We start from the raw sequence: 25,162 nt of genomic DNA on the forward strand, positions 1-25,162 counted from the left end.
TATCACACAAACGCTTGTACTTTATCTACACTTTTACATAATGAGTTTATAAGAAGAATAAAAGGATAGAGGCAGATAGGTTGCTATGACGACGCCTCCACCTGTCCTGTTTAGAAGATTTGATAACTCTCCCCCTGAGTCACGCATTATTGTACTGAAGCTGAGATGCTGCCTGAAGGCCTCACCCGGGTGTCTCTAGTCTGTGTTCCATGGACGTCTCGTTCCCTCCAGTCTGCTCCCGTTTCCTGTTTCTTCTGGATGTTACTGTACATAACGCTCATATGGAACATTATCTTTTCCCTTCTAGTGCCCCAGCGCTGACGGAGAAGGAAGTAGAGGTGAGTGACATGCACCGTACTATAACTCCCATAGAATATCCTCCATTGTGCGTATAATAGTGATGTCCCCCCAGATGTTACCCTGCACATGGAATATTATATCTTTCTGTCACTATTACACTCCATGTATGGGATAACCCCTGCCTGGTAAGTAGGGCGGAGCGCGGTGTTCCTTAGGGGATGCCGGTTGCCTGTGGTAATTCCTTTAATTCTGCTGCCACAGGCAAAACAATTCTATTTCACTTATGAGGTGATGATACTGAGGAGAGATGTCAGGGGTGCAAAGTGCACATTGGGGAGGTTCCTCGCTTGTCTGCAGAGCCTTGTACACAATGTCCTAATGTTTGTGTTTCCTTTGTGGGGTGATGACTGGATGCAGAACATTACTTTCCGTGGGATGTTATTCTGCCCTTAGTCAGCGCCTGAGGGTGGGTAGGGGGTGAGCTCCTGGCATGGCACATGGCGTATACGTATAACCGTGTGCACCGATCATCTGCAGGAATTGGGATTTCTTTTTCTTTATGTGCATGACCAAATATATACAGCACTGTACCCTATTACTGTGTGTGACATCAAAGGAAAAGCTCATTCTGCTGAAGTTCCAGTGTTTAAATCAGGGATGGGGAACCTTAGGCCCGGGGGCTGTATTAGGCCCATGGAATCATTTGGTCTGGCCCTCGTAGCTTCTTTTTGCTAGCCCCTTCTGGCTAGTAGGGTGCCTAGAATGACACCCTGCAGCCAGAAACTATGCAACAGTGCTGCCTGGAGCATCCCTAGGATGCTCCATGTATTGCTGCAATCACCGGCGATTGTGGCCCCGCCCCTATGTGAAGTCACATGGAGGGGGCGTGGCCTGCACCGGGCCCGCAAATAATGTTATCTATATCAAAAAGGCCCTCAGCAGATAAAAGGTTCCCCACCCCTGGTTTAAATCCAGTGTATGAGTGGAGCATCCAGAACCCAGTATATAGACCTGCAAAAGTCATTTTAATGCTCCTCTCTGGAAGTTCCTAAAGGTGGGATTCCAGGTGGGAGGTGCAGGGGGGGGGTTAGAGATGTCAACTGCATCCCATGGCCACTCCCCCTATAGAGTGACACCAGTGACGGCATTGCTCAGCAGGGGAGGTCACGTCAGCCAGCACTCACTGGGAAAATGGGAGGGATCCTGAATGCTGGTTGGTTCTCCTGGGCCGACCAGGAGAACTCCCCGAAATGCGTGAGACTCATGGATGTGCTGGAAGAGTAGGCAAGTATGGCGTGTTGTCCAGAAACATACTAATACTGTAGGTCAAATAGGCTTCCATCAGGTATAGCCCACCCTTGGCAGGGATAGCCCACCATAGACAGGAATAGCTTACCACAAACAGGGATAGCCCACCATCGGCAGGGATAGCCCACCATGCACAGGGATAGCCCACCATCAGCAGGGATAGCCCACCATAGACAGTGATAGCTCACCCTCAGCAGGAATAGCCCTCCATAGACAGGGATAGCCTACCATCGGCAGGTATAGCCCACCATTGCCAGGGATAGCCCACCATAGACAGGGATCGCTCACCCTCAGCAGGGATAGCTCACCATCATCAAGGATAGCCCACCATAGACAGTAATAGCTCACCTTCAGCAGGAATAGCCCACCATAGACAGGGATAGCCCACCATAGACAGGGATAACCCACCATCGGCAGGGATAGCCCACTATTGGCAGGGAGAGCCCACCATAGACAGGGATAACCCACTATCGGCAGGGATAGCCCACAATAGACAGGTATAGCTCACCATAGACAGGGATAGCTCACCTTCAGCAGGAATAGCCCACCATTGACAGGGATAGCCCACCATAGACAGGGATAGCCCACCATAGACAGGGATAGCCCACCATAAACAGGGATAGCCCATCATCAGCAGGAAAAGCACACTATCGGCAGGAACCCTTTCATCTTTTGTGGTAAGCGAGAAAGCAGGGAAATAACTAGGTATGGGCCCCCCTAAGTTCTGGGCCCCATAGCAGCTGCACCTCTTGCACCTATGGTAGTTTGACCCATACTAGAAGGTAGCCAGTGAAAACACCCATTTCTGCTGAGCACAGGGCCTATCACTGATTGGTAAATCAGCCCCTTTGTCTGCCGAGAAGCTTCCGTCTTTGTTACAGGTCTGTGTAAGGACCCCATCTGCTTGTACCAGCCAAACATAATGTACTGTAAATGTGCGATGTTACAGAACGTGTTTGTCCAGCTCTCCCTGGCGTATCGCAATGACAGTTACACGCTGGAATCGCGGCTGACTCAGGCTGTGAGAGAGCGGAACCTGACTGAGGAGAATAATGAGAAGGAGTTAGAGAGCTTTAAGGCAGCGGTGGTGGTAAGAAGCCGGTTATTATATCACTATAAATATGCCGGTGCTATATAAGGGTACTTCTGAGAGAATGCTATACCACTTCTTCTTACCTTAATGATCTCCTATAGGAGGACTGCTGGGTTCTACGGTCAATGCTTTGTGATAAATGTTCCTGGTCTCATAGCTAGGTAAAGACTTATGTGTCGTACACACTTTGCCGACGGATTGGCTGACTGGCTGACCGACTGATCATGTTGGTAAGTGTGCGGCTGTGCAAGCACACTTACCAATCGGCCGGTCATTATGTCTGGCCGCAGGAAGCAGTTGTGATGTCATTGTCCGCGATTCCTGTGGCTAGCGTATGGGTGTGTCAGTCGGTCACACAGGCCGATGCGATATATCAGACTTGTGCGCATCTGCTGTGCTGCATGGCCGATGCGATATATGTGTGAATAACGTGGTTCACAGATATATCAGGCATATATCAGGCCAACGGTCGGGACGATATATTGTTCGTTGGCTGTATGAACGATGGTCGTGATGGTGATACCAGCCTGTAACCTCGGTCGCGGTGCTGGGATCGCAGTGGCAGCAGGGGGTGTCATACACCTACTACGTGCCTACGTGCAGCTTTGCAATTCTGTCCTAAGCTGAATCACTACCTAAGTCGCTAAAATGTCAGGCCGTGCATGCGTAACATGGTGCTAGCGTACAGAGGGCCTGATTCAGACCCGCTCGCTTGTGGGTCGATGGTGCGCGGCGTGTGCACTGCGCGTGCGCAAGCCCCAGAGCGAGCGCAAAAAGCACTCGCTCTGTGGCTCACTACAAAAGGGTCGGCTATCGATGTTGATCGACAGCTTGCCTCGTTTTGTAGACATGGCGGGAGGGTGGCTTCACAAACTGAGGCGTTCCCAAGCGAACACCTGCCGTTTGTGGGCGGCCCCACTGACATCACCAGTGATGTCAGTGGGAGAGTCTCTTGCTCTATTAGAGCCGGAAGCTCTCTTGGGCTTGCAGCAACGACACCCTACCGCAAGGGTCTCGTTGCAAGCCCGATGGTCGCGATGGTCTTGGCCATCGCGACCATCATCCTGGCCGCTCGCAATAGCTGTAGGTGGTCACCCACAGCTATGCGAGCGGCCAGGAGGCCGCACCAAAAAAAGCCCTGATTCGGAGCGAGCGCTCTTTCAGAGCGTCCGTCTCTGAATCAGGCCCAGAGTCACAAGGCGCACTGAGACACGCGGCCTCCGAGACGTATTGAGCATTCCTGCCTGTGATTGGGAGGTTGCTATTCATGTGCACAGATATGTAACGGCTTTAGGGGCACGTAATAGGAGTGTTAGGGGCGTGTTATGGGAGTGTTAGGGGCGTGTTATAGGAGTGTTGGGGGTGTGTTATGGGAGTGTTAGTGGTGTGTTATGGGAGTGTTAGGGGCATGTTATAGGAGTGTTAGGGGCGTGTTATATGAGTGTTAGGGGCGTGTTATGGGAGTGTTAGGGGGCGTGTTAGGGGAGTGTTAGGGGCATGTTATGGGAGTGCTAGGGGTGTGTTATAGGAGTGTTGGGGGCATGTTATAGGAGTGTTGGGGGCATGTTATGGGAGTGTTAGGGGCACGTTATAGGAGTGTTAGGTGTGTGTTATGGGAGTGTTAGGGGCACGTTATAGGAGTGTTGGGGGCGTGTTATGGGAGTGTTAGGGGTGTGTTATTGGAGTGTTAGGGGCGTTTTATGGGAGTATTAGGGGCGTGTTATAGGAGTGTTGGGGGCACGTTATAGGAGTGTTGGGGGCATGTTATGGGAGTGTTAGGGGTGTGTTATGGGAGTGTTAGGGGCACGTTATAGGAGTGTTAAGTGCGTGTTATAGGAGTGTTAGGGGCATGTAATGGGAGTGTTAGGGGCACATTATAGGAGTGTTGGGGGCGTGTTATAGGAGTGTTAGGGGCACGTTATAGGAGTGTTAGGGGTACGTTATAGGAGTGTTGGGGGCACGTTATAGGAGTGTTGGGGGCATGTTATGGGAGTGTTAGGGACGTGTTATAGGAGTGTTAGGGGCACGTTATAGGAGTGTTGGGGGCGTGTTAGGGGTGTGTTATGGGAGTGTTAGGGGCACGTTATAGGAGTGTTGGGGGCGTGTTAGGGGTGTGTTATGGGAGTGTTAGGGGCACATTATAGGAGTATTGGGGGCGTGTTGGGGGTGTGTTGTGGGAGTGTTAGGGGTGTGTTATGGGAGTGTTAGGGGCACTTTATACGAGTGTTGGGGGGGTGTTATGGGAGTGTTAGGGGTGTGTTATGGGAGTGTTAGGGGTGTGTTATAGGAGTGTTAGGGGAATGTTATGGCAGTGTTAGGGGCATGTAATAGGAGTGTTTGGGGTGTGTTATGGGAGTGTTAGGGGCGTGTTATGGGAGTGTTAGGGACGTGTTATGGGAGTGTTAGGGGCGTGTTATAGGAGTGTTAGGGGCGTGTTATGGGAGTGTTAGGGCATGTTATGGGAGTGTTAGGGGCATGTTATGGGAGTGTTGGGGGCATGTTATGGGAGTGTTAGGGGCATGTTAAGGGAGTGTTAGGGGCACATTATAGGAGTGTTGGGGGCATGTTATGGGAGTGTTAGGGGCACATTATAGGAGTGTTAGGGGTGTGTTATAGGAGTGTTAGGGGCATGTTATGGGAGTGTTGGGTGCATGTTATGGGAGTGTTAGGGGCACGTTATAGGAGTGTTAGGGGCGTGTTAGGGGCACGTTATAGGAGTGTTAGGGGCATGTTAGGGGCACGTTATAGGAGTGTTGGGGGCGTGTTAGGGGTGTGTTATGGGAGTGTTAGGGGTGTGTTATGGGAGTGTTAGGGGTGTGTTATGGGAGTGTTAGGGGCACGTTATAGGAGTGTTAGGGGCGTGTTATGGGAGTGTTAGGGGCGTGTTATAGGAGTGTTAGGGGCGTGTTATGGGAGAGTTAGGGGCACATTATAGGAGTGTTGGGGGCATGTTATAGGAGTGTTAGGGGCGTGTTATGGGAGTGTTAGGGGCGTGTTATAGGAGTGTTGGGGGCATGTTATGTGAGTGTTAGGGGCATGTTATGGGAGTGTTGGGGGCACATTAGAGGAGTGTTAGGGGGATGTTATGGGAGTGCTAGGGGCGTGTTATGGGAGTGTTAGGGGCGTGTTATAGGAGTGTTGGGGGCATGTTATAGGAGTGTTAGGGGCATGTTATGGGAGTGTTAGGGGCACATTATAGGAGTGTTAGGGGCGTGTTATGGGAGTGTTAGGGGCGTGTTATAGGAGTGTTGGGGGCATGTTATGGGAGTGTTAGGGGCATGTTATGGGAGTGTTAGGGGCATGTTATGGGAGTGTTAGGGGCACATTATAGGAGTGTTAGGGGCGTGTTATGGGAGTGTTAGGGGCGTGTTATAGGAGTGTTGGGGGCATGTTATGAAAGTGTTAGGGGCACATTATAGGAGTGTTAGGGGCACGTTATGGGAGTGTTAGGGGCATGTTATTGGAGTGTTAGGGGCATGTTATGGGAGTGTTAGGGTCATGTTATAGGAGTGTTAGGGGCACATTATAGGAGTGTTGGGGGCATGTTATAGGAGTGTTAGGGGCACATTATAGGAGTGTTGGGGGTATGTTATGGGAGTGTTAGGGGCACTTTATAGGAGTGTTGGGGAAGTGTTATGGGAGTGTGAGGGGTGTGTTATGGGAGTGTTAGGGGCGTGTTATGGGAGTGTTGGGGGCACGTTATAGGAGTGTTAGCGGTGTGTTAGGGGTGTGTCAGGGGCATGTTATAGGAGTGTTAGGGGCGTGTTATGGGAGTGTTAGGGGCGTGTTATGGGAGTGTTAGGGGCGTGTTATAGGAGTGTTAGGGGCGTGTTATGGGAGTGTTAGGGGCACATTATAGGAGTGTTAGGGGTGTGTTATGGGAGTGTTGGGGGCACGTTATAGGAGTGTTGGGGGCGTGTTATGGGAGTGTTAGGGGCACATTATAGGAGTGCTAGGGGCGTGTTATGTGAGTGTTAGGGGCACGTTAATGGAGTGTTGGGGGCGTGTTATGTGAGGAGTGTTAGGGGCACATTATAGGAGTATTGGGGGCATGTTATGGGAGTGTTAGGGGCACATTCTAGGAGTGTTAGGGGTGTGTTATGGGAGTGTTAGGGGTGTGTTATGGGAGTGTTAGGGGCGTATACTATATATAATAGTATGCGCAGGAAACATAACTCAATGCTGCAGTATAATTCTCCTCTTCTTACACCCGTTATATCATGGTGGATTCTGTATTATCTCCGGTGTCCTTCCAGTCCTCAGCGTCACTGTGGCAGAATAGTGAGCACCGGGAGGAGTACCAGAAGTTACTGGAGGACATTGCTGTCCTTCACCGTCTCACCACCAGACTCTCCAGCCGGGCGGAGATGGTTGGAGCTGTGCGACAGGTACGCGTCACCCTGAATTGAGCCTGTTGTGCACGGTCACACAGCTGTGTCTAATTAGCAGTTGTGCGTCTTTGTCTAGGAGAAACGTATGTCCAGGGCCACCGAGGTGATGATGCAGTATGTGGAGAACTTAAAGAGGACGTATGAGAAAGACCACACGGAACTAATGGAATACAGGAAACTCGCCAATCAGAATTCCAGCCGCAATTACAGTGGATCCGGTAATCCAGACATGATTACTTTCTAACATCACGTATGAGCGTCACTTTGTACATGTGCTTCAAACAACTAAAAAGACACAGACGTGTAGTAAGGCTGTTGTTATCGGTACACTTTTCTGTCTAATTACAGACGGTTGCGTCGCGCTGACAGTCTGCAGCTGTATGTATCTGTTTTCCCTCATCTCCGACAGCTTATATCGCTGAAAATAAACATTTCCGTTTCCTACGCTATGGGACATATTTATACTGTCACCGGCAAGGGAAGTGCTGACATTGCAGCATTATGTACACTGTGGTTTTCATTGCCGACAGGATCTTCACCAACCATCTGTTGCTATCAGTAAGAACAATAGATAAGTGGGGTGCACTAATTTAGGGTGTATATATGCCCAAATCTAAATACAGCTCTGTGTGTATGTTATCAGCCTACATGGCATGTCTATTATGTTATATGAGGTGGTATCACACTAAACACTAAGTAATTGTCTATCATCTATAATTGTGTAGAAAGTATAATTAAAGTGCTCATTGTTTGATGTCATTTCAGAAGATGGCGTGTCTCGCTCCTCCCGCTCCATGTCGCTGACCATTGGCAAGGTATGGCGCCAGGAGGAGCTATTGCAGAATACTTATGTCCATCTAATAGTTCCTGAGGATCATAATAGAGGCAGCTGATGCCTGAAAATCACATAAATCAACAGATTACTAAAAACTAGATAGATCTGATAATGACTTGAGAGAAGGAGTATTAAAGCTACTAATAACAAATAAGGATTCATTAAGATGCAGTTGATCGCTTCATAGTTACACTAGTTCTACTAATGACTTTAGGGTTTATGGTCCATATGTAATAGGATGAGAGTTTTTACTCACTGTTTAAACTCGCCCAATGTATTAGAGTCCGAGAACATGGAAACTCGCCCAATGTAATAGAGTCAGAAAACATGGAAACTCCCCCAATGTAATAGAGTCAGAGAACATGGAAACTCGCCCATTGTAATAGAGTCAGAGAACATGGAAACTCGCCCAATGTAATAGAGTCCGAGAACATGGAAACTCGCCCAATGTAATAGTCAGAGAACATGGAAACTCGCCCAATGTAATAGAGTCAGAGAACATGGAAACTCGCCCAATGTAATAGAGTCCGAGAACATGGAAACTCACCCAATGTAATAGTCAGAGAACATGGAAACTCCCCCAATGTAATAGAGTCCGAGAACATGGAAACTCGCCCAATGTAATAGAGTCAGTGAACATGGAAACTCGCCCAATGTAATAGAGTCAGAGAACATGAAAACTCCCCCAATGTAATAGAGTCCGAGAACATGAAAACTCGCCCAATGTAATAGAGTCAGAGAACATGGAAACTCGGCCAATGTCATAGAGTCTGAGAACATGGAAACTCGCCCAATGTAATAGAGAACATGGAAACTCACCCAATGTAATAGAGTCCGAAAACATGGAAACTCGCCCAATGTAATAGTCAGAGAACATGGAAACTCCCTCAATGTAATAGAGTCCGAGAAGATGGAAACTCGCCCAATGTAATAGAGTCTGAGAACATGGAAACTCGCCCAATGTAATAGAGTCAGAGAACATGGAAACTCCCCCAATGTTATAGAGTCAGAGAACATCGAAACTCGCCCAATGTAATAGAGTCAGAGAACATGGAAACTTGCCCATTGTAATAGTCAGAGAACATGGAAACTCCCCCAATGTAATAGAGTCCGAACACATGGAAACTCAGCCAATGTAATAGAGTCCGAGAACATGGAAACTCCCCCAATGTAATAGAGTCAGAGAACATGGAAACTCCCCCAATGTAATAGAGTCCCAGAACATGAAAACTCGCCCAATGTAATAGAGTCAGAGAACATGGAAACTCGGCCAATGTCATAGAGTCCGAAAACATGGAAACTCGCCCAATGTAATAGAGTCCGAGAACATGGAAACTCGCCCATTGTAATAGTCAGAGAACATGGAAACTCCCCCAATGTAATAGAGTCAGAGAACATGGAAACTCAGCCAACGTAATAGAGTCCGAGAACATGGAAACTCCCCCAATGTAATAGAGTCAGAGAACATGGAAACTCGCCCAATGTAATAGAGTCCAAGAACATGGAAACTCTCCCAATGTAATAGTCAGAGAACATGGAAACTCGGCCAATGTCATAGAGTCCGAGAACATGGAAATTTGCCCAATGTAATAGAGTCCGAGAACATGGAAACTCGCCCCAATGTAATAGAGTCAGAGAACATGGAAACTCGCCCAATGTAATAGAGTCAGAGAACATGGAAACTCACCCAATGTAATAGAGTCAGAGAACATGGAAACTTGCCCAATGTAATAGAGTCAGAGAACATGGAAACTCGCCCAATGTAATAGAGTCCGAGAACATGGAAACTCGCCCAATGTAATAGTCAGAGAACATGCAAACTCCCCCAATGTAATAGAGTCAGAGAACATGGAAACTCAGCCAATATAATAGAGTCAGAGAACATGGAAACTCAGCCAATGTAATAGAGTCCGAGAAGATGGAAACTCACCCAATGTAATAGAGTCCGAGAACATGGAAACTCGCCCAATGTAATAGAGTCCGAGAACATGGAAACTCGCCCAATGTAATAGAGTCAGAGAACATGGAAACTCAGCCAATGTAATAGAGTCCGAGAAGATGGAAACTTGCCCAATGTAATAGAGTCAGAGAACATGGAAACTCGCCCAATGTAATAGAGTCCGAGAACATGGAAACTCGCCCAATGTAATAGTCAGAGAACATGGAAACTCCCCCAATGTAATAGAGTCAGAGAACATGGAAACTCAGCCAATGTAATAGAGTCCGAGAACAGGGAAACTCGCCCAATGTAATAGAGTCTGAGAACATGGAAACTCGCCCAATGTAAAAGAGTCAGAGAACATGGCACGATATATTCAGAAGATAGTAAATAATCACTACTGGGGACGGTGATCCTGCTGCCTCCTGCCCCCTCCCCTAAAGACCTTCTAAGAATCCTGCAGCTTCCTCTAATACTCCACTCTCTGGAACTTGACTTTCTGCAACAGTTATTTTCTTTTTTGTTAAACAATTAATAGAGGTTGTGCTCCCCTGTTAGAGGCCATCTTCAGGCCCTCCATACCTTATTTTGAATTGCAATCTCCATATATTTACTTTAATTTAATCTCCCTCACTCTACACTTTTTACCTAATACTGTATGATAGTCTTTATTTTATGTTACTCTATGTCATGCACTACACTGATAATACGAATGTGCGGGCTGTTCTTTCAGCACCCACCTGATCATTTTGTGCTCTCTGCCATATTCTTGGCTCACTGCGGAGGACGATACATGAGAGCACCCTGATGTTTAGCTTAACTTACTCCTAATGTGTTTGTTACATGTTTTATGCATAAATCACTAAGTTTATCTGCTATAATGTTAGAATGCATTTACCCATTTACTCTACCATGCCATCATCCACATCTTGTATACCCACCCTCCTTTTCCCTGACCCCATGCCTCTCTTCTATCCTATATCCTGCCCCCTTCCCCCAGCTCCACCATTTGGTTGCTGTGACTGATCATTATTATTTGTTCAACTTCCAGTCTACTACCTCAGGTTCCCCAAGAGGGCACCCTAGCCCTCCTCCTGTGCTCACCACAATGCATCCCTCAGCTGTTTTGCTATGACCCCCTGGGGCTTTCAGTCTCATAGCTGACCTAAAGTATGTTACTCTCGGTTGCAAAATGACCCTCCCCACTATCAGCGCTATCGGTCCTAGCCTACTTTGTCAAGGGACCACCTTACCGCCCCTTCCGGACCTTCATCCAACACCGTTCCCCCTTCCAGCTGACCACGATACTATTTTGCACATATTTTTTCGCTTGTCTCCCTATACACCCTGTACTACTCTGAAAGCGTTGCTTCTGATTCACATATCATGCCTCCCTCCTACTCTCTTTCTATTCTCTTCTACAACCTCTTATCACTTCACTACTCATGGGACTCCAGGTACTATTCTTTAATATAAAAGGGCCTAATAGCCCTCAGAAATGAGGAAAACTTTTTGCCACCCTTAAGCTCCACACAGGGTGATCTTGTCTTCTAAAAAACGTGAGGTCACGACCGTTTGCTTGCCATCTCAATTTTGAACTCCTAGACTCCCTTGCATACAAAGAAACTGATATTGACATTGGTTAGAGACATAAATATTGGCCAGGGTGCATCTTATTCTAGTGGGCAAACTTGATAACAAATGATGCACCCTGGCCAATATTTATGTCTCTAGCCAACATCAATATCAGTTCTCTAAATTGGATTCTCTTCTTACCCGAATGCGGCAAGTGGAGCTCATTCTCATTGGAGACTTCAATACTGTTCTGAAAAACAATTCAGACTGAGCTACCTCTGTGGCCGCAGCTCCCTCTCAGACCCCCAAAATACTAGGGGGTAAATTTACTAAGATTCGAGTTTGGTCGAGATTGCAATCTCGGGTGAGTTTAGGTATGTTTTTCATCTCGCAAATTTACTAAAGACACACTCGTGTGAGTTTGGAGAGAGTTTTCATTTTTCACTGAAAAACTCGGGTGAGATTGCAAACTCGAATCAATTCACCATCGGCCAAACCCTGAAGTACTTTTCATGAAAAAGATGCAACTTAGGAATTTATCAAGAATCGAGATTACAATCTTGGGTGAGAATGTAGCAAACTCACAGAGAATGTGAAGTTTCAAATAGACCACCTCCTGAGCTGCGAGTTTTTCAGAAACATACACAGATCAGTGTGATTTGTGTATGTTTCTGCATGTGTACCTAGTGTAAAGTGTTTTTATTTTTAAAAAAATTACGTAGGTTCCCCCCCAAAAGCATAACTGGCCCCGGACTGCTCAGCCAGTCCTGGTTCCTATAATTACGGGGAATAAAACGAGTAGGGTTCCCTCATAATTTAGGAACCAGCACCTGGATGCAGGGCCAGTGCTAGTTTTAAATATAGGGATGAAAAATTGCGTAGGAGTCCCCCTTTATTTAAAACCAGCACATTTTGGGTCCGGTGCTGGTTTTAAATATAGGGGGACCCATATAGATCTAAATTAGTGTCCTGATTACTGTGTTTAAGTCCTGGTGGCATCTGAGTACCAATAAGAAGAAATAGCTTTAAGGGAAAGATCTGGTGCTAAGGATTTATCACATATATATGATGTTATTCATAACACTAATAATTATCTGTTTGTTCCATTTTCTCAGTGTATAAACAAAGAATAAGTTATTACCTGAATTAAATATCTGTGTTGGCAACATTGCCTAGAAACTCACAAGAAGCTACTCTTTGTGCATGCGCATATATATGTGTGTTCATATGTGTGTACATATATGTGTTTGCATGCGTGTGTGCATGTATGTGTGTGAAGGGGCGTTCATAATTCGGGTGCATTTTTCAGTGGCATGACATGCTGTCTTTGTTCTTTTTCTGTAGAACATGCCCCGCAGAAGAGTGAGCGTTGCTGTGGTCCCAAAGTTTAATTTACTGAACATCCCGGGACAGTCCCCGAACTCCTCTCCCATCCCGGCACTGGCCCCGAATTCCTCTCCCATCCCGGCACTGTCTCCAAACTCCTCTCCCATCCCGGCACTGTCTCCGAACTCCTCTCCCATCCCGGCACTGTCCTCTCTTGTAAGTAACTTTCTGATTCTGTAATTCTGGATCAGTGATTTTTGGTGATTACTTCTAAGCATGTAGGAGGAGGACATATTGCTGCCAGGGTACATAGGCGGAACTGTAGAGATTATTTATTACTTTCTTTATTATTATATAGTACCAACATATTAGTGCTTTACAGAGCCATTCACATCAGCCCTTGCTCCTAGTGCTGTACCACGGTACATGCCACATGTGACATCATAAGGGCCTACAGCAAGCATCGGCGGATCACTGGGTGCCAGGAAGACCCGAAGGACTCACGCTGCACCTTTGTATGCAGCAGGATGCCTCCCCGTTAGCTGGGTAGTGGCAGGGCCAGATTAACAATGGGGTGGATGGAGCTACAGCTCCAGGCCTCCACATACAAATAGGCCCAATGTCATGACAACATGATGTTGACTGGCCATCTGCTCTCCACACGCTCAGCCATAAATCATAAGTATAAAAATTGTATTTCTATTTACCTCACAAAATGAAGCATTTTTTTCTTTTACATATTTAGGGGAGACATTGGGGCTGAGAGTATAGGGGTGTACACGCCCACATGGCACTAGCCACACCCACATGGCACTGGTCACACCCACACAGCACTGGTCACACCCACACAGCACTGGTCACACCTCCTCTCTTCTCATAATAGGCCCTTGTTCATTTTCAGCTCCAGGCCCATGTGGCCCTCAATACGGCCCTGGGTAGTGGGCTGCATCTCCATGATGCTGTTGGGGCAGTGACCCTGCTGCCCTCTAGGTCTTGCACCCTGGGCAGCGGCACGACGCACAGTGGAGTGTATAGTTTAGATTCTGTATAACACACACTGATATTATAAATAGAAGAGCAGCGCAGTTTAAGGCAAATCGATATTTACTCTTTCAAACTCTGATGTTGCTGTGATTACTACGTTCTGCCTCGTGTTTCTCTAGTGCCCCCTAATGGGTGTGTACTTTGTAACATCTGCAATGTACAGACGTGTCTACGCAGAGACGCATATACCCCTGTAAGGGGGCGTATGGAAGGACGCGCTGATGATGATGTAAGCCAGGCGCACATGCCGCTGATGTGGATGGAAATTCCCTATGATTGTGCACAATTTATTTTGGGGGGGGGGTTTATGCTCCTTATTCTGTTACATATTTACCATCATTCCAGTGCAGTACAATGGGCCATTCCCCAACCAATCATTTCTCCAGAATACACAGAAAGCTTCACCCATTTTAGACCATGAATACTGGGACAGTCTCAGTAACTTGGGGACTGGTGGCAGTGTATATGGAGACTGAAGTCTCTGACTTGTCCTGAGAGAATCTGGATATCTGTGAGTTCTGGTCTGATGTGAATTTATTAAACTTATTTTTCTCTGTTCTTTCGAGGTGGAATCACTCAGTGGTAGAAACAGTCTGACAGGATCATCCACGGCGCTGTCTCCACTGATAGAAAAGTAAGTAGAGAATTTACACTGAATATGGTTCATTCACACTCTTGTGGTGGATGTGTACTGTGACTGCAATCTATAGGGTCATTCACACTCTGCACTCACAGGACACATCCACCACCAATCTATAGGGTCATTCACACTCTGCACTCACAGGACACATCCACCACCAATCTATAGGGTCATTTACACTCTGGTGGTGGATGTGTCCTGTGACTGCAATCTATAGGGTCATTCACACTCTGCACTCACAGGACAAATCCACCACCAATCTATAGGGTCATTCACACTCTGCACTCACAGGACACATCCACCACCAATCTATAGGGTCATTCACACTCTGCACTCACAGGACACATCCACCACCAATCTATAGGGTCATTCACACTCTGCACTCACAGGACACATCCACCACCAATCTATAGGGTCATTCACACTCTGCACTCACAGGACACATCCACCACCAATCTATAGGGTCATTCACACTCTGCACTCACAGGACACATCCACCACCAATCTATAGGGTCATTTACACTCTGCACTCATAGGACACATCCACCACCAATCTATAGGGTCATTCACACTCTGTGGTGGATGTGTCCTGTGACTGCAATCTATAGGGTCATTCACACTCTGGTGGTGGATGTGTCCTGTGACTGCAATCTATAGGGTCATTCACACTCTGCACTCACAGGACACATCCACCACCAATCTATAGGGTCATTCACACTCTGCACTCACAGGACACATGCATGACCAATCTATAGGGTCATCTTTATGTTGTCATAAGGTTAGGGGGTCAGAGGTGTCACTGAGTCTAGTGACACGCATTGCGCTTTCAGACGATACCTGCGCGCTGGTGGTGCACCCACACTCAAAGAGAGGCGTGGCCTAAAATAAAGGGTCATGGCCTAGCAGGGGATCCCCAATGACTTCACTCCGGGGGCACCTCGGCATGGCCGGAGACCCTGGGTTGCCCCCGGAGACTGGGCTGTCAGCTCCTCTTCTATGACAGGAGCCGGGTGAAGCGGGAGAATGTTACACTGCAGCCCCCGGCTCCTGTCACTGCAGGGGAGCTGGCGGTTGGTGTCACCCTTTGGAGGGGGTTCATTTACTTAAAGTCAATGTTGATCAATTTCTAATCTAAATCAATCAACTTTCGAACTGCAAAATCCGTTTCGATGTTGATCATTTTACATTGATTTTTAAATTGACCCACATCGACCTTTGGTAAATTTAGCCATAGGTATCGATATACATGTTTAGTTCAGTGGTTCTCAAATTAAGTCCTCACTAACAGTGCATGTTTTCCACGTCTCCTTTTTGGAGCACTCCTGTATTCATTACTGGCTGCTGCGTTTTAAAAGATGAAGTATTTAGGGGAATAGGGTAAGAGGATGGGTCTGATGCCCAGGAGACCCTGTAAACGTCATTTTGTAATGATCTATTCAGGCAGTCCTTTATATGGGTCATGGCAAATGGAAGGTGCTCCCTGGTCATATAGGTATATAGGTAGATAGGTATATATGTATATACTGTAGGTAGTTAGGTATATAGGTAGGTAGGTAGATAGGTATATAGGTAGATTGGTAAAGAGGTAGTTAGGTATATAGGTAGGTAGTTAGGTATATAGGTAGGTAGATAGGTATATAGGTAGATAGGTATATAGGTAGTTAGGTATAGGTAGGTAGATAGGTATATAGGTAGATTACTCAACTAGACGTCCACCTTCTCAGAAACAGTGATTGCCCACAATGCTGGAGTCATGGGAAGAATCTACTTCTAAAGTCTCACCCCTGGAAGATGGCAAAACTCTAGGAGACTCAGACCAGGAGGTCAGTGCAGGAGGAGGATGGGGCAGACGCTCACAGCACATGGAAGCCTTAGTTAAAGCAGTACACCAGGTCTTGAATATCTCCACTTCAGATTCCTCAGAACCACAGGATACAGTATGTCCCTCTTCAAAAGAAAGCAAAAACAGCTGGTAACCTTTCCTTCCTCTCCACATGTAGAGGATTTACTGGCAGAGGCTTGGACTCATCCGGACCAAAAATTCCAGACATCCAGACGCTTATTCTTGCTTTATCAATTGCCCCCAGGGAAAAAGTCCAAGTGGGAATCTCCTCAGTTTGTTGATCCCTCTTTTTCCAGATTGTCCAAACACACCATTATTTCCACAAAGAGATCCACATATCTCTGAGATGGATCTGATTGTAAACTGGAAGCTACTCTGAAATCCATTTATGTAGCTCCAGGAATTTTCCTGAGACCCATTTTGATATTGACCTGGGTAAACAAGGCAATAAAACAATGGGCAGACCTTCTGGCAGATGGTCTTTGCTTGCGCACTCCCTGGGCGCACCTCATTCCTCTAGTCCAACACATCAAAGAGTCATTCACTTGCTTGAGGGAGGCTGCCTTAGACACGGGTCAGGTTTTCTCAAGGGTGTCCATCTCAGTTGTTGCGACCCACCAGGATCTTTGGCTGAGGACCTGGCAAATGGACACAGAATCAAAAGGATCCTAGGAAGCCCTTCCCTCTTCTGGGGAGGCAATATTTGGTCAGGAATTAGACAAGATAATTTCATTAGCTGCAGGAGTAAAGAGCACATACTTTCCACTTCTTCCAGTCCTAGGAAACCTTATTCTGGGTGTTTCTTTTTTTTTTTTTTTCTTGTGATGTCGGTTTTATTGAAGTTTTCATTCTGGGCCTTTCTTTCGCTTCTTCAGTACATCCACTTAGACGTGGTTTTGAAGGACAAAGGCCCAGCTTTCATCTTTCAGAGATGGAAAGACAAAAGGCAATCAATCTTGGTCCTCCCATCGACCTGATCCCAAGCCAGCTTAAAAACTAGCTTCCTACCCACATAGAGGACCCTATGGTGGGTGGTCATCTTCATCAGTTTCAGAGTGTCTGGTTGAAGACATGTACAGACACCTTGATTCAGAATATCCTGTAGGCCAACCTACAAGGAGGTTCTTTACCACCAGTTTCCGGCCACTCAAAAATGGAGTGCCCTGGCTCAGGTGGTGGAAAACTCCTTTTCACAAGGGTAGTCGTGCTAGTTCCACTGAGTTAGAAATCTCAAGGCTTTTATTCTAATCTTTTTCTTGTACTAAAGCCAGATGATTTAATTCGACCACCTCCATAGTGGAGGAGAGACCAAAGGGAAGGGCTCTGAAATGAAAGTGAGCGTCCCAAATTAAGAATCGTAGGAACACTTGGTGAGGTTCCCAGATGGAAGTGTGCAGGTACAGTATGCATCTCAAAATTCCAGTGACACTATGAACTCTCCCACTTCCATGGTTGCTATTATTGTGCGCAAGAACTCCATTTTGATACTCCAGATGCACATTTACCAAAGTGATGGCGGTAATGTTAGCTCATCTTCGAAAGCTTGGGGTAACGATCTTCCCTTACCTCGACAATCTGCATATAAATGCTCCAACAGCAGAGATCATCAGGTCTCATGTCCTACTGACTCATCAGCAGATGGTCATATCCCACGGGTGGATTGTGAATTTAAAAAAATCCAATCTGGTTCCATCCCAGAGACTGCTGTTCCTGGTCATGTTATTTGACATGACCCTTCAGAGGATCTTTCTTTCTCAAAAAAAGATTCTAGCAATCCAGTATTTGGCAAAACTGGTTCTCAGCAAACTATCCTGCTGTGCATTTACCTTCTAGGTAATATGGTGTATCTTCCTTTGAGGCGGTTCAGTTTGGCAGGTTTTACTTGTGGGCGTTTCAGATAGACCTGCTGTCCAAATGGAGTGGCTCTCGCCTTTACTTGTCCAGGATGATTCAATTCTCTCATCAGACTCGCCTGATTTGTTAAAAGACCTAAGTGACCATGGATGCCAGCCTCTAAGGCTGAGGGTCAGTAGTACTTCAGAATCAGTATCAGGGCTCCTGGATCGATCGATCTTCAATGCTCTGTCAGTGGTGCATTGGCTTCTTTGGGGCACCCAATAAAATTTCAGTCAGCAAAATCCATGGCAGTGACCTAAATCAATTCTCATGGCAGCATGAGAACTCAACTTGCAATGTAGGAAATGGTCCACATTCTCAGGTGGACAGAAAAGCATGTTCCGACCATTACAGTCTTATTTATCCCCGGAGTTGACAACTGGGAATCAGACTACCTCAGTTGTGAAGAGCTTCACATATGCGAGTGGTCCCTTCACGCAGATGTCTTCTAGGCTCTGGTGTTATTATGGGGATTACAGTACATCTATCTGATGGTGTCTCGAATGAACCACAAGCTTCCTCTTTATTGCTCCAGAACAAGAGATTTGGAAGCTCTAGTGGCAGATACCCTCTCCATTCTGTGGGGGTTCATCCTCATCCTCCTGTTTTCACCATTTATGCTGCTTCCTAAAAAAGAAAAAGCAAGAACAAGTATTTGTGATCCTGGTGGCTCTGGACTGGCCATGTTGGTCATGGTGTGCAAACCTTCAACATCTTCTGTAGGATGAACTAGCCTTATTACTGGAACTGCGGACTATTATGCATGTGATTCTCCATTTCAGCCTTCATTTGTTCCTCCTTCAGTTTCTACAATCGATTCAAGTGGATCAAATTTTTTTGGAGCCACTTGAATCTGTGGACTTGAAGTACCCCTCTTGAAAGACAGCGATTGCTTTGGCCAGGAGAGTTTTCGATCTCGGGCCTTTGTTTTGTCATCCTCCTTATTTGGTGTTCCAATATGACTAGGTAAAGCTCTCTCCTAAGCCATTTTTTTTGCCTACAGTGGTCTCCAGGTTTAACGTTAACCAGCCTATAGTGGTTCTCCTCAATCAGTATTTTGCAGTACATTACTTTCATGTGGTTCATGCTTTACGATTTTATGTAGCTCAAACCTTTACATTACGAAAGACTGATGACTCGTTTAGCTCCTATAACTCTACCAAACAAGGTTGCCTGGCTTTAAAGCAAACAATTTCTTGATGGATCCAAGCAACTATCATTCAATCTTAAGTTACCCAGGGAAGGTTAGTTCCTGAAACTGTTTTGGCTCACTCCACAGGGTCGTGTGTGCCTCTTGATATGCACACATGGGGCTTCAGCTACTCAGTTCTGGTCCACTGTGCATATTTTTGTAAAATTTTAATTATTTTACACATTTGCATCCAGGGAGGCTAATTTGGGTGCAGGGTGCTTCGTGCATCTATAGAGCTTCTCTCCTGTGTGGATTGTTTTGGGACGTTCCCAGTGTAACTCAAGTGTCTCCCATGGATGAAGGAGAAAGCAGGATTTTTGAAATTACCAGTAAAATCCCATTCTCTGATTCTCTGGGGAACCTGGCTGCCCTCCATCTGCTGTTCCATTCTTAGCCTTTGCTTGGGTTGTGTTTGTTCTTGGTTTCAATAGATTACTGTGTTTTTCTTTGGTTGAGGGAACCTCTTACTGTGTTTTTTTTTTTTTTGCTTTATCTTCTCCATCTTTGCTTGGGCTTGAGGTGAGGTGGGGTATACAGGGGGAGAAGCCAAGTTCATATCAGCAAGGTTTTAATGTGCCAGGCTCCCAACATCATCATCACCATGTATACACCAGTGTCCCCCATGGAGTCGGAGAATGGGATTTTAGTGGTACAGTACGTACAAAAATCCTGTTTTTGCAGATTTCTTTAATCATGCACAAATTAGTTAATCTATTTTGCTGAGTAAGTAATTATCCCATCTGCTTCCACCGAGAAAGTGATTAAATTTCCTGTTATAGCACTGGTGAGTGTTCTCAATTTCTTTACTTGCATATAATAGCCTGAAGATTTTATAATAAGTTCTGGATCCAGACACATAAAAATATATAGATTAAATCAGCATCAAAAAATAAAAAAGATTAGAAAAAATTGCATTTGATTCAAAATATGTTGTTTAGTAGTTATATCCAGAGGAACATAATTTGTATCCACCCGTGAAGAATTTGTATCCAAAATATTAGCACCACGGTTGTTACTCTGTAGCAATCAGCAAAGAATTATATCCAATGCAAAATCAGTGTAACTTCCTATTAAATTTGAGGTATCTTAGTAGAGCAGTTTTCCATTGAATGTATAACACATTGTAAGATATACACTCTCAATCACAGTATATATGAGTGTTCCGCTAGATATAGAAAACTGCTATGTATACTATATATGTCAAGTATACCAGTGCTTAAATCACATGCAGCATGTCTAAGGGTTTCTATGAATCTCAGTATGGGCAGCTCTTAGAGCACTCTGCTTGCTCTCTGCGGGTTCTTTGTTTGACATGCTGTCATATTTAGGTGAGGCTGACGGGCAGTAAAACATAAAGCAGCTTACATACATATGTCTCTCACCGCCACCACACCGGCCTTGCGACCCCCCCATTTGTGTGCTGTCAAAGGCGTTATAGGCACTAGTGTCCAGGATCCTGGGTCAGGAAAACTTGGATTCAACGCGTTTCTCCACCTATACAGATATCAACGGTTTCCTCAGGAGATAGTGGTCAGTGGGTGGGTCTTTCTGTCTATCTCATATCTATCCATCTATCTATCTCATAGCTATCTATCTATTTCATATCTATCTATCTCACATCTATCTCATATCTATCTATCTCATATCTATCTATCTATCTATCTATCTATCTATCTATCTATCTATCTCATATATATCTATCTCATATCTATCTCACATCTATCTATCTATCTATCTATCTATCTATCTATCTATCTATCTATCTATCTATCAATCATATAGTTTCAGACTGCACTAGATGAGATAATTGGCTGAATGGCACCAGTGTGATATTATTTTGTTACATTGTACTCGCCCTCCACTTGGAAACCACTTGACAGAGGTTTCCACTGGGAACACAGGATGCCAGACACTGTGGAATACATGTGACCCACCCAAATCTTGATGGCTACGGGTCATTCTCATTCTCAGTGCAGGAAGTTGTTGCTTCACTGAAGAAATGTACTTGCTGACTTGTCACAATAAATGGAATATGGGGGATGAGATAAGACATCGGATCACTGGACATCTTGGGAAAACAGCCGAGTGTTTTTCAGAAGTTGGACGTTAATAGAGTTTCATTCATTTAACACTGGTTTACTGAGGGAGGTCAATTGACGCTTTTCATATTTTGAAGCATTGCTGCTCTATTCTTTAGGTACTTTCATCTACGAAATTTTGTGGCTTTTAATATTTTGGGTGATTATATAAAAAAGTGATAAAAAATTTTTTTTAAATACCATTATAACATCTAATTTTAGCTTTTTTACCTGTCTTTACAGGAGTGGTCATATAACCGCTTCTATGTTTTGTTGCAGTAACACTGGAAATATTTGATTTTGTTTGTTGATTTTTGTTTGTAACCTAATACCGTGTCTGATATGGATAAATCATAGATTTTTGTTAAAAGAGACTGAATGCAAATACTCTGCATTTATACATTACCATAAGAAGCGACATGCTTGCACGTGCTGCACATTTGTGGTTTACAAATCCATATATTATGTCTGGAGGTGAATAACTCGCTCTCTGACTTCCGAAAAATCTCTGTGGAGCTGACAAAGTGAAATTTGTTGTGCTGAGCGTGTTTCCATAAAGCTGCGTAGTGACAGACTGCGTCCACAGGGCTGAGCTGAGCCGCAACAATGCAGCCGTGTGCAAGTTTCTGAGGCTGGCAGCTGTGGTTTTGTGTACAAGTGACTCAGGGGTCTGTGTACTAAGGGGTCACTTACCGCGATGGAAAAGTATCTCCTGCGAAGCGGGAGCTGCTGCTGCCATTGTTACCGATAACAGGCCCGCCTAGGAGGGAGTTACGTCATCCCCTCAGGGGTGTAGGCAGAAGAGCAGAGACTGCACTCACCACATTGCCTTCAGAGTCCTGTCCTGTGCAGGGGAATCATAGGTTTTATCTGACCTACTAGGGCCCTATATAACTAAGGGAAGCTATGTCACTACTGACAGCTTCAGTACATCCCTGAATTTGGATAAAGAGTGGAGCAAGCAGAGCACTAGTATCGCTGGGACTATGAGCAGAGCGAGGCGAGGGGTACCCCCCTTTGTGACAAATGCTGGGGATCCTCTGCACACCACCGGGCACACTGACATCTTATTAGGGCAAGGTCACCTAGAGCGTGTTGATCCCCAGCGCTTTTCATATGGGCTTCCTCATTGATGAAGCAAAGCAGAAAAAGACTCCTGACCCTGTGCGTTCTTACAGTGACACAAAATGTGGTCTTGGTATTGTAGACCGGACGACAAGAGAGTACAGTACGAGCTCCTTAAAGACACCATGCATGTTATTTTACAACGTCTTAGATTTAGCTGTGATAAATACCCAAACAGTCTACAAGCTAGTGACAAACTCTAAGATATCAAGGCGTAAATTCATCCTTGCTGTCATGGACTTAGCAGAACCTTTCCGCTCTTCTTGGTCGCATGTTCCTGGGATGCAAGGGCCAGCTGACCATCCCCCCTCAGGAAGACCAGTGAAATGCAAATGGTGCCAAATAGGATTCTGTAACCAAGATATAACCTGCCCCAAATATAAAAACTCTGTGTGTGGCACATGCCAAAGTAATGTCTGCAAAAATGTTTTAAAAAAACCTCACCTGAAAGTGCCTCCCATAACTACGTTTTAATGTCATCCCTATATATATAATGTTTTTGTGTATACACATATCCATACACGCACATGTATACACACACATACATACTGTATGTCACACATACTTTACACGCACACACATATATACATACACACATATGTCACATATATATTCCAAACAAACTTACCTTGCAGCAGATCAGATACAGGAACCATTTAATTAGGCCCCTCACAAGAAAATGCCGCTATTCACTGGTCAATCGGATGGGGGGGCAGAGCCAAATGACTAGATTCTAATGAAATTATGTCATATTGGCTCCACGTCCTCCATATTGGCCCGAATCACGGCAATTTGCAGAGAGTGGGTGGGGCTTAAGAACATGCTGTCTGCACTCCAGTGTGTCGGGGGGGTTTCCGAGTACCCAGAAAAGTACCCAGAAACCACCCCTTCATGCGCTACTGTCAGTCATGATGGGGTTTCATCCCTTGATCTTCTTTCTTGTTTCTTCTTGTTTTCAAAACAGGTTATTGTATTTTGTAACAATTACTGAACATTTTTAATAAACAGTAATTTTTTGCAGTGTAGATAATTACACTTTCCGACCCATATTCCTCATCACCTCTAGAAACAAGTAGTTATTCCCAAAAATATCATTGAATCTCGACACAAGAGTCAACAATGGAAGGAAAAAGCCAATGGTCAATTGACCCCCATTGGTAAAAGACAGATGTGGGTACAAAAAGCTGGGTCCATAGGACAGGCATGGGTACAACAAGCTTGGTCCATAGGACAGGTATGGGTACAACAAGCTGGGTCCATAGGACAGGTATGGGTACAACAAGCTGGGTCCTTAGGACAGGTACAAGTAGAAATAGCTGGGTCCATACTACAGGTATGGGTACAACAAGCTGGGTCCATAGGAAAGATATGGATAGAACAAGCTGGGTCCATAGGACAGGTATGGATAGAACAAGCTGGGTCCATAGGACAGGTATGGATAGAACAAGCTGGGTCCATAGGACAGGTATGGATAGAACAAACTGGGTCCATAGGACAGGTATGGGTACAACAAGCTGGGACCATAGGACAGGTATGGGTACAACAAGCTGGGTCCATAGGACAGGTATGGGTACAACAAGCTGGGTCCATAGGACAGGAATGGGTACAAGCTGGGTCCATAGGACAGCTATGGGTACAACAAGCTGGGTCCATAGGACAGGTATGGGTACAACAAGCTGGGTCCATAGGACAGGTATGGGTACAACAAGCTGGGTCCATAGGACATGCATAGGTACAACAAGCTGGCTCCATAGGACAAGCGTGGGTACAACAAGCTGGGTCCATATGACAAGCATAGGTAGAACAAGCTGGGTCCTTAGGACAGGCATGGGAACAACAAGCTGGGTCCTTAGAACAGGCACTGGTACAACAAGCTGGTTTCATAGGACAGGTATATGTAGAAATAGCTGGGTCCACAGTACAGGTATGGGTACAACATATATAAAAAATCTGTGTGATATGGGTACAATAAGCTGGGTCAGAAGACAGGTATGGGTACAACAAGCTGGGTCCATAGGACATGCATAGGTACAACAAGCTGGGTCCATAAGAGAAACATGGGTACAACAAGCTGGGTCCATAGGACAAGCATGGGTACAACAAGCTGGGTCCATAAGACAACCATGGGTACAACAAGCTGGGTCCATAGGACAGGTATGGGTACAACAAGCTGGGTCCATAGGACAGGTATGGATAGAACAAGCTGGGTCCATAGGACAGGTATGGGTACAACAAGCTGGGTCCATAGGACAGGAATGGGTACAACAAGCTGGGTCCATAGGACAGGTATGGATAGAACAAGCTGGGTCCATAGGACAGGTATGGGTACAACAAGCTGGGTCCATAGGACAGGTATGGATAGAACAAGTTGGGTCCATAGGACAGGAATGGGTACAACAAGCTGGGTCCATAGGACAGGTATGGATAGAACAAGCTGGGTCCATAGGACAGGTATGGGGTTTCATCCCTCCTTGTTCTTCTTTCTTGTTTCTTCTTGTTTTCAAAACAGGTTATTGTATTTTGTAACAATTACTGAACATTTTTAAAAAACAGTAATTTTTTGCAGTGTAGATAATT

The 25,162-nt window shown here is 45.6% G+C and overlaps 1 protein-coding gene across 1 annotated transcript in view; it reads left to right on the forward strand.

Annotated features, from left to right (window-relative positions):
* The first annotated feature begins 281 nt into the window (after positions 1-281).
* LOC148519792 (inositol 1,4,5-triphosphate receptor associated 1-like) overlaps positions 282-25,162 on the forward strand; it is a 286,091-nt gene continuing 261,210 nt past the window's right edge. The window contains exons 1-7 of the mRNA XM_088476085.1: positions 282-338; positions 2,558-2,698; positions 6,958-7,089; positions 7,169-7,310; positions 7,858-7,907; positions 12,786-12,908; positions 14,378-14,445. Coding sequence (XP_088332211.1) covers positions 282-338; positions 2,558-2,698; positions 6,958-7,089; positions 7,169-7,310; positions 7,858-7,907; positions 12,786-12,908; positions 14,378-14,445 — 713 coding nt within the window. The remainder of the gene's footprint in view (positions 339-2,557; positions 2,699-6,957; positions 7,090-7,168; positions 7,311-7,857; positions 7,908-12,785; positions 12,909-14,377; positions 14,446-25,162) is intronic.

The sequence above is a fragment of the Taudactylus pleione genome, unplaced genomic scaffold (assembly GCF_031769625.1).
Source record: "Taudactylus pleione unplaced genomic scaffold, aTauple2 ptg000182l, whole genome shotgun sequence".
NCBI lineage: Eukaryota > Metazoa > Chordata > Amphibia > Anura > Myobatrachidae > Taudactylus > Taudactylus pleione.